General features: G+C 41.7%; 1 protein-coding gene across 7 annotated transcripts; it reads left to right on the plus strand.

The window, feature by feature from the left end:
- Nucleotides 1–2,536: 2,536 nt before the first annotated feature.
- Nucleotides 2,537–9,371, plus strand: LOC146666915 (uncharacterized). Of its 7 annotated transcripts, none has more exons than XM_085415048.1 (8): nucleotides 2,537–2,649; nucleotides 4,543–4,785; nucleotides 5,030–5,619; nucleotides 5,914–6,093; nucleotides 6,462–6,602; nucleotides 6,870–6,924; nucleotides 7,073–7,226; nucleotides 8,311–9,371. In XM_085415048.1, exons 2-8 carry the CDS (start codon nucleotides 4,584–4,586, stop codon nucleotides 8,456–8,458), a joined length of 1,470 nt encoding a protein of 489 aa, XP_085271174.1. In that variant the 5' UTR covers nucleotides 2,537–2,649; nucleotides 4,543–4,583; the 3' UTR covers nucleotides 8,459–9,371. The 7 variants fall into 7 exon arrangements, with proteins under 7 accessions (XP_085271174.1, XP_085271176.1, XP_085271171.1 ...); XM_085415050.1 differs by lacking the exon at nucleotides 2,537–2,649 and having other exon boundaries at nucleotides 2,680–4,785; nucleotides 8,311–8,389; nucleotides 8,944–9,371; XM_085415046.1 differs by lacking the exon at nucleotides 2,537–2,649 and adding an exon at nucleotides 2,742–2,808 and having other exon boundaries at nucleotides 4,177–4,785.
- Nucleotides 9,372–10,288: the final 917 nt, after the last annotated feature.

Below are 10,288 nucleotides of genomic sequence, written 5' to 3' on the forward strand. Positions count from 1 at the left end.
CATGACCTGAAATCAGACTTAAGTCTACATGGACATGAATCAGTGGACACAAACGTGTTCATGAAAATGAAGAAAATTCAGGATATTTGAAGGAAAAATGGCAACAACATATTTCCATATACATCAGTAGGTTTAATGAGCTCGGTGAGTACAGCTGTATCGTGTTTGGTTTAGTAGCACCGTGTCAGTCCTTCATTTGGAGCACAGCTAAGGACAGCAAGAACTAAACTCTGTGGACCCGTCGTGATAAACACGAGAACCAGTGAACCTCAGAGACACCTGCAGGTCTCACTCCTGTTTTATCCCAGCACAGAACAAGATGGTGAATCTGGGTTCAGACAGGAAATATCCAGTTAAAGAACAAATTGGAGAAATCTTTATTTGTAGTTAATGCTAAATCCATCCACACAACAGGAAACAACAAGGACAGAGGACAAGAGAGCAAGGTCAGGAAACTGGAAATTCACGAGAGAAAGGCCTGATTCTCAGCAGGCTGTTGAGGGTGACAGCAACCTGGCAAAGAGTGGAAGTTTCACTCGGCATTTAGAGCCAGAGATCTGACCAGCAAATAGAAAACAGGTGTCCAAGCTCACTCAGGAGACACGGCAGACCTGCCCGTGGGCTGAGCAGCGAGCCAGAGCACTGCCCAAACTCCTCCTGACTGTTAGAGTGCCAGCACACAGCCATTTCATAACACTGACAGGAACAGAGGAAATAGGAAAAAAGGACCCTGACAGTTATATTCACAAGCCTGCCATTATTTCGGTCTCCTCCTGAGTTTGTGCTGAAACACACCAACATTAGACTCCCTTCACACACCCATTTATCCCTGGTTAGATAATAGATGGTATTAATGCTCTTTAGTCTATGGTATATTTGTGAGACCACAGCATGCAGGTGCATTAGCAGGCTAGCCAGTTGGATAGTTAGCAGTCATATATATATATATATATATATATGTAAAAAAAAAACCCAGCACGCCCCTGCGGGCGGTTTATCCTTCAAGCTCGGGTCCTCTACCAGAGGCCTGGGAGCTTGAGGGTCCTGCACAGTATCTTAGCTGTTCCCAGGACTGCGCTCTCTTCTGGACAGAGATCTCCGATGTTATTCCCGGGATCTGCTGGAGCCACTCGCCTAGCTTGGGAGTCACCGCACCTAGTGCTCCGATTACCACGGGGACCACCGTTACCTTCACCCTCCACATCCTCTCGAGCTCTTCTCTGAGCCCTTGGTATTTCTCCAGCTTCTCGTGTTCCTTCTTCCTGATATTGCTGTCATTCGGAACCGCTACATCGATCACTACGGCCGTCTGCTTCTGTTTGTCTACCACCACTATGTCCGGTTGGTTAGCCACCACCATTTTGTCCATCTGTATCTGGAAGTCCCACAGGATCTTAGCTCGGTCATTCTCCACCACCCTTGGGGGCATCTCCCATTTTGACCTCGGGACTTCCAGGTTATACTCGGCACAGATGTTCCTGTACACTATGCCGGCCACTTGGTTATGGCGTTCCATGTATGCCCTGCCTGCTAGCATCTTGCACCCTGCTGTTATGTGCTGGATTGTCTCTGGGGCATCTTTACACATGTCATTTATTAAAAGTATAAATATATATTTTAACTCAGAAGTACAGTTTTTAAATTTAATGTTGCTGAAACAACAAAGTGATAATAAAACAAATCTTTCTGATTGAGGAATCACTCATCTTTGGAAAAGAGAGTTTATTACAGAGAAATGGCTCTTTCCAAAATAAAAGCTCTACTATACACTTCTTCTGGGCTATATTCTCAGCAGCATATTAAACATATCAGGTCCCCATAAGGAGAATCCTGTGCTAACGGCTGTCTAAATGACTCGGCTAAAGTTTGTAGCATGCGTGCTTGTTGCTTTTGTCTGCTTCCACTTGTCTTTGCACTAGGATGATGTCGGCGTAAATGTGCAGTCATATTCGTTGTGTTCCCACTAGTGCTGTCAGTGTTAATCTGAAATGACGTTAACGCCATAACGCGGCAAATCTCCGTTAACGAGCTACCGCGGATCGCCCGTGCGTGGGGCTGGATGACACATTAACGAGCAAACTGCGCTAACGCACTAGTTCCCACCCATGTAATTGAGCATTGCGTGGCACATCCAACATACTGTTTTACTTTAGTCCATGACTCGCTTACCTTCAGGGTCATACGTCACATGAAAACCAAAATAGTTCCAAACGCCAGATCTGAATCAGGGTGGGGGGGTTCAATTTCGGGTAGCGTTGAAGCAGTTGCCATGTTGCAACGAGAGCTTAGCTTCTGTCTTGCTAGCTTGCGCTGCGCTCAGTGAATCTGCGTTCGACTACTCATACATATGCGTACCGAACCGAAAGCACTGTATCGAACGGTTCAATACCGATATGAGTATCGTTGCACCCCTAATATATATGTATGTATATATATCCTGATAACCTACACTGTTAAAAAAATCCGTAAATTTAGGGGTCCCTTTACCGTGGATTTGCTACGGATTCGCTCCGTTTTGCGAAATACGGAAAGTTTGCTGTTGCGCGAGGCAGAATTTTCTCCCCCAGCCAGAATATTCCGACGCCATTACTTTCAGTGCGGTCAGTGCCTACCTAAACTTCTGCAAGTCACAAGGAAAGTTGGAAACAGGTTGGTTGTGTGGAATGAGAATGAGAATGAGAATGGAGTGCCACCTTGTTCCCCCTCGTACATTAAATTGGTCTCGATAGGCAGTTGGTAGTGGTGTGTATGTGAGTGGACGTTTGCTGCTAGCTGCGTTAGCATTAGCCAGCCGCCTGCGCTTCGTAAGTACGTCAAAAACCATTTTTTCCCTCCCTCTTACATGAAATTTGGTCTCGATAGTCAGTTGGTAGCCGTGTGTGTTTCATGGTAACATTTGAATGTGTGGGTTTTGCGTTATTTTGAAGCGTGGTTTGCCCAACTAAAGTTAACGTTAGCCCATAAGTTGGATGCGCGCGCTTGTGTGTGTGTAAATTAGCCACATGTGTGTATTGTTATAGCTCACTGTGTTACGTTAGCATGCAACTGAACATGGTAATAATTAAAAGGGGTGATAGTTAAGTAGAATCAGATTTCATTGCAGAAAACATTGCAGCCCAAAGAGAGTGGCCCATGCAGCCCAACGCAGATTACTTATTTGAAGGTACCTGAAAAGTGAATGTGCTTCACTGTGCTGATATAAATTTATTGTTTTCATATTGATTCTGTTCTGATTCTGGCTATCCGTCAATTGGCAAATTCAATCTCTTAAAAATGTTGACTTGTAACATTTGTGGCTTTAACGCTCGGTCTTCGACTGATTACTTGAAACACTGCCGAACACACAGAAATAATAATAATGTATCTTTTTTATGTGGCCATAGGGATTGCAGAAGGAAGTTTAACACATACAGTAGCCTTGCTGTGCATATGTCACGAGCTCATGTAGACAGAAGGAGCACACAAACATGGAACCGTAATGTGTCTGTACAGTTAAGGTGCTTGTTTAATTTTTGCAGCAGTGAATATGATGATCTTAAAACTTTAAAGTGTCATTTGAGTGGTCACATAGATGAGGGTTTGACTGTAACGTGTCCCTTTGATGGATGTTCTAAGACATTCAATGTAAAGTCATCATTTTTAACGCATATTTCCAGATACCATAAAGGGTGGGATGTTACCAAGATAGCCCCAGTTCATATATGTGAACTAACAGAACGGTCTTTCCAAGGTGAAGGATCACATGTAGAACCTGAAGAACCTGAAAGTTTTAACATTGATGCAGAACAAAGTGATAATTTCTGCAGTGATCAAGTGAAAGACAACTTCACAGAGAGTCTTGCTCAGTTTTACTTGGGTTTACAGGCAAAATATTTGGTTCCAGCCTCCACAATAACAGAAATAGCAAATGAAATGAGAACTATAAGTGATATTCAACAGGAATATACTGTGGATGCACTAGCCTGTGAACTGGGGCAGTATGGTGTTCCAAGGGAGACTGTAACATCTCTTGGGAATAGTATATACGAGCAGAGCCCTATGCACAAGGCATTACATTCTTATTTTAAAAGGTGCATTAGGGCAAGTAAGAACTTCATAAATGTAACCAAGTCTCTGGCTGAACGGCACCAGTTGCTTCAGGCTTATCAGTCTTGTGGTACCTTGTTTCGTTCCCAGGTTCATGTCTCAGACTCAACACGGTTCTATCCAGAGCTCTATGACCAGAACATAAAGACAGTGGTTGGAGAATTTGATTTGAACTCAAGTAACTCAGTTGTCACAGAGAGTGTGCAGGTTAAAGGCACTACATATGCAAATTGAATGCTGGTCTTACTGAGCTACGCAAAAGGACTACTGCAGTTAGGACAAATAGCAAGCATTTTTGTAAAAAATGAAACTACTGTCCTACTTTTGCTTCGAGGGAAAACTGCCAGCTGGATACCTGATCTTGGACTCTATGAACTTGATGAAAATGCTTCTGACCTGTTCAGTTGCCATGATTTGAACAAACTTGATGATTATCATCCACTTTATTCTTACCAGAGAGGTACTCGGTGGCTCATTCCTCTTAAACACACACCAACATGGAACTTGTGAAAAACTATGTCAAGAAAGCAATGCCATCGCTCAGTAGCGATCAGATGGATACACTCACGGCTAAACTGGAGGAATTAGGAGTTCTCTCTGTAGATGACCTGAGCCTTGTGGACCCGGAGGACATTAAAGACACTCTGCCATTCATTCAGTGCAAAAGATTCGTCAGAGCTGTCAAAGCATTGGAAGCAGGTGAGTTTTTGCCCCTCTGTTTTAATGCAAGTTTTCTGAAACTACAAAGGTTTATTCCAAAAATGCAAAATAAAAGTTGCCATCAGCTGTACATGGCAATAATTACTCTATAATTGGTTTTCATAATTAGGTCCATTTGTATTCCTGGTTGACCCAAACTGGACATTGAGGACCAATGTATTAATTGATTTGCAACAATTGTGATGTGTTTAATTTATGGAGATGTTTGTCATGTCATCCATAGATTCACAAACTCCACCGCAGTTCACCCGGCCTGGCCCCTCATCAACACCTGAACCACAGAGGTTTCAGCTGCCCTCAACACCACCTGAGACAGCCGACTCCCCATCCCAAGACGCATATTCAGTACCATGGCACAAATTTCCCTCAAAAGTCATGGATGAGTTGCGTGAAAAAAAGTACATAATGGGGAAAGACAGACGAGAGATGGTTCGGATCGTCGCTGAAGATTACCTCCATAAACACCCAGGAAGACCTGGTAGACAAAAGCTGAGGGAACTCGCCAGTATGATTGTAGGACAATATCCTGCCTCCTTCAAGCTGACAGAGCCGTTTGGAAACAAACCTTTTGCAAAAGATGGTTCTGAAACTCTCTTTCGTCAGCTGGAACACAGAATTGAAAATATGAAGAGGCCACAAAGCTCACTGAAGAGGCAAGCAGGGGGTGAAAATTCAACAAAGAAAAGGCCCAGGAATTCAGATCTGTATGGATGTGTGGCGTGGGATCCAATCATTGAGGGGGCCGTGTGTAGAGAAGACCTGCTGTCTAAACGAGATGAGTTGAAACGTGCCTTTCAAACCCAGGATCTTCAGGTGGGTCTGCAATCATCCATTACAGATACAGAAAGCTTTATTAATCCTCGAAGGGCAATTCGGTTCCTACAGTCCACCATCTAGACATACAACCATTCACACAGCAATAGTATATAGCAGGAGTAATGCGATAAGGTCTGGGTCCAAGTACAATTTAGGACACATTGTGAAATTGTAGATCGTCTGTAGATCACTATGCCCATAGTCAATTGAAATTGATACCCTGTTTTATTATTTTAATTGGTTAGTTTGACTAACTGTTCGACTGTTTGTCTAACTGCCTCATATCTTTAGGAGTCATCTGTTCGAAAATTGATGACTGAAACATATCCCATTCAGCGTGAAATCCTCAACGATGATGATACCACTATTGTCGTTGTAAAGGACGAGTGGCCGTTCCTGTTTGAAGTTCCTCACCTGTTTGATCATGCATCTAAACTCCTTGGCTTCTCTGTACAAAACAAGCTGGCACAGGTGTGTTGTTATTGTTATTATTATGATTGTGCTGTGCTGCTCCATATGGAGAGAATTTTGTCTTTATTAATCAATCAGAAAAAGATTTGCAACCAAAAAGAGAGTTGAGACCAAAAAAGATAAACTGGCAACCAATCAAATAGAATAACTTGGATGAACAATCAAATGGAATAGATTTGAGACCAAAAATCAGGAAGTGACAACCAAAAAAGCAGGACATTTGAGATCAAAACAGAACAGGTTGCAAATGAAAATGAAATAATTCATTTTTATTTTTATTTTTTTCAAAATTCTCTCCATAGCTCCAAACGAAAATGAGTGTTAGTCTTATGTACTTGTACAAAATTAACACCTTGAACCTTGAACAGGAACTTTCCAAAAAAGAAAAGGGGATCAATGACTTCCTTGACTCCAAAGGGATGAAGATGGGCGAAGGTCCAATACAGCTCATCTGTGGCATTTCAAAATACTTCAAGGAAGACTCTTATAAACTCTTCCACAAAAAAGAGGTAGATGTTGTAGATTTTAAACTGTGTGCAAGATAATTATTTGCATCCAGTGGTGAACCAAGTAACCAACCACAGTAGGAAGTATAGATTCCCCTAATTGTGCTGCTGATATTCTCTATAAACTCTCTATCTATAAACTATTTACATTAATGTTTGTGCATAATGGCTACCTCTGTCTGATGAAGACACTAGCAGATAGTCAATTTGCCAGCAGGTTTGTGTGTACTGGAAACATTAATTCATGTATCATGTCTGTCACCAAAACAGATCTCTGCAGATCCTGAAGTCGAACTCCCAGTGACCCCATGCATCCTAATCAGAGGTTTGTAGTTAAATCTTTTTTTGTATCCCAGCAAGCTGTTGTTAGCTGTTGTTGTGTCATATTTATTAAAGAAATGTTTTGCTTGCCTTAAAATATAGGATTTTTTTTTTTTTTTGTAAATGGTACATGGTTTTTATCTGTGTTTAAGGTGACCAGCAATTCAAGATTGCTGTTGATGGGTTACTTGTCAATGACCACATCACCTCTCCCATTGTGGCCTTGAGCTACGTCTTCTCCATGTTTTATGTCTGGAACGTCCAATACCCACCGGAGATGGCTTTTACTCTCGAATTCATGCAAAGGTAAGCACTCATTGTTTGGAAATACTTTGTAAATGTGACTTTGCCGTGCCTTTCTGCACCTGACCTGCTTTTTGTCAATCTACACTAAACCCGTTTGTCTGAGATGTACAAGCTCAAAATGTGTCGTCACATGCTGTGAGCTTTTAGATCAGCTGTTATTGGCTTATGATCCCCCTGAATATGGATTTGTTCAGAGATTTTGTAGCTCCCTGTTGAAGACTATTGTTGGAATAAATGTGTCATATCTTTTTAGAGGGCAGGTAACATGCTTTTTGCTTTAAATAGTGTCCTAAGTCAATCAATAACAAAACAAACATAACATGATTCCAGTTGGGAAATGGAGCAAAAACATATTTTTCTCAGAATGGTTTGTTGACACAAAATTCGTTTGAGCTATCTCTTTAAAACCATTAGCACCTGAGACCAGGTTATGTCAGTGGTGGTCAAACCTTTTCATGTCAAAGACACACAAACTGAAATTTATTTGGCTGCAGACCCCAAACTCAAAATATGTTGTTCCAGGGACCCCCCCCCCCGAAGGAAAGACTAAACATATTAATTTAAAAAATACTACATAGTGGATTCATGCCCAAATGTTAATACTTGTACTGATGTGTAACGTGCACTGAATGTCACAGTTTCTCCACTCCATGTTTGAATAACCCCCAGGACAGTCCGTGTTCAAATGTGCTGTTACACCTTTTGATAGGACAATGTCAACTGTGTTTTCTATCCCCTTCTGTGTTCTGTGCATTTATAATATCCCTGCATACACATTGAGGATGCATGCTGTCATGTGTTGGTGATAAGCTGACTTCTCACCCTTGCAAACATTTCTGTATATGCACAGTGTGAATGCATGTGTCTTGAAAAGACAAAGGAAGAGAGCTTAGCCACTGGCACCAGCACCACAACAACATTGGGTTCTAGACAGATGGTCAACTAGAATGATAGAGAGGTTCACACATAGGGGCATATTGAAGAAAACAAATGTAGGATTTTATTGAACTGCTCCACTCCTGTCAAGCCACACTACATGTGCAAACTTTGTCTGCATATCACTATTGTTTTTTTTTTCCCTCAGAGTTTTCTTTGGGGTCAATCCTGAGCGAGGCTCCAAGGCAGAGAAGAAGGGGAAGAAACGGCACTTCATTCCTCCACAGGTGTGCAAGCTGGTTTCTCAGCTGAAGGAATCTGAATGCAAGCAGAAGGAATCTGAATGGGCCATTTGAGCTGTTCTCAGAGCTCAGAAAATACCTTTTTGGACTGAATGTACACACACACACACACACACACACACACACACACACACACACACACACACACACACACACACACACACACACACACACACAAAGGCAAATCCAAAAACATGGGGCTTGGGAGTAGAAATACAGATTTTTACAGTATTAGGTGAGTTCAGATGTTTTAACTAGATGCCCACAACACACATGCTGCAGTTTCAAATCCCCCATGTTAAGGGGGAGGGAAGGTGGGCGATATTTGTCATTCCAGTTAAGCTTTTCCTGTCATTGTGGAGTTGGAGGTGTAAGTTTTAATTTTTTTTTAGTTTTAAGTTGTTTTAAGAGTTTTAAAAATCTCTTTATGGCATGTTGCACAGTCATCCTTCTAAGGTCATGGTTGTTATTGCTGCACTGATGTTTTATAGAAAAGTTGTATAATGTAATACTTCTAATGTTCTATTTGTTTTTTGTAGAAAGGTCAGCCACTGGTTGCAGAGCTCTGCCTGTCGGTGTGATATGTGGAGTTGGAGGTGTAGGTTTCTGCATCCTCCTGGAGGGGGCTCCTCATTTTGCACTGACAGGTGAGACAGCAACAGCAATGCTGGCAGTTTTATTGTCTTATTTTGTCATTGTCTTTAACAAATCAATTTGTTATTAATGCCTGTCAGCCTGTGGATGCTAAAAAGTTGCTAGATTTGGCATCTCCCTGTTAAAGGACATGGCTGTACTTCTTTGAGAAAACAGCTGGTTTATGTATGTAAAATTTCTCTGAATGTGAAGGTGATGTTCTGAATGTTTTAATGGTTGTAGTGTAAATATTGCAAATCATTCACCACAAAAAGTGAAATCACTTTAAAGCACTGGCAGCTGTTAAAGGAAATAAATAATTGCTGTGATTCTACATTTGTGCTTTATTGATGGTAAACGGTATAGAGAATGGTACAGAATTAAACATTTTAGGATGACTGAAGTGTCCGTAAATGGTATGGATTGAGTACTTAAATAATACGAAATATTCCATTTTAGGTTTGATGGAACTGTCCGTAAATGGTAAAGAAAAAGTCAGGTAAATCTACGGAAATATCTGTTATAGGGTTTACGGAATTGTCTGTGCAATAACGCTGAAATTTATGGAAAATACGGAATTTTCCATTTTAGGTTTGACGGAAATGTCCGTCAATGGTACAGAAAAACTCGGGTAAATCTACAGAAATATCCGTTTTAAGGTTTACGGAAGTGCCCGTACAATAACGGAAAAAGTGCTGGTAATTAATTACCAGCACTTTTTCCGTTTTATAACGGAATTTTTTTTAACAGTGTACCAGTGGCTGGACTGAAAGACAGCACAGAGGCACTAATCATGGCGGCACAGATCCATAGAGGCTGGGGTCTATCACACCATGCAAGACCCCAAGTGGAGACTGTTTATAAGTAGTTTTAAACCTTGTGATCCACAAAACAGCACTACAGTAAAAGAACTGACTTCATTACAGTCAGTGCCGGAGCGGTGGCTTCACTCATACGCGATTCATTTGCAGTTTGGACGCACAGGTGTGAACGTCTCCTGCCCTGATAGCAGCGAGGGGAGGACTATCCTCCGCCCGTGAGCGCTTTGGCACGGGTGAGGTGACCACAGCAGCACCGCTGCTTGTTCACAGTATGAGCGATACGCCCTTTCACGTCAAAAAGTCGTCATAAATAAGTCTCCAATAACACCAGAAAAAGTCACCAGATTTGTGGCTAGTCGCTTTTTTAGAAAAAAAGTAGCTAAGGGGCTCTGAAAACTCGCTAAATATAGCAACAAAGTCGCTAACTTGG

This window comes from Rhamphochromis longiceps, linkage group LG7 (genome assembly GCF_057381845.1).
Source record: "Rhamphochromis longiceps isolate RC_006_pf linkage group LG7, R_longiceps_female_GT1.1, whole genome shotgun sequence".
Classification (NCBI taxonomy): Eukaryota; Metazoa; Chordata; class Actinopteri; order Cichliformes; family Cichlidae; genus Rhamphochromis; species Rhamphochromis longiceps.

Coding starts and splice junctions, on each gene's coding strand:
- LOC146666915 (XM_085415048.1), top strand. CDS start 4,584: ATGGAACTTGTGAAAAACTATGTCAAGAAAGCAATGCCATCGCTCAGT. Junction 5,620..5,913: donor TTCAAACCCAGGATCTTCAG/GTGGGTCTGCAA, acceptor TCATATCTTTAG/GAGTCATCTGTTCGAAAATT. Junction 6,094..6,461: donor TACAAAACAAGCTGGCACAG/GTGTGTTGTTAT, acceptor AACCTTGAACAG/GAACTTTCCAAAAAAGAAAA.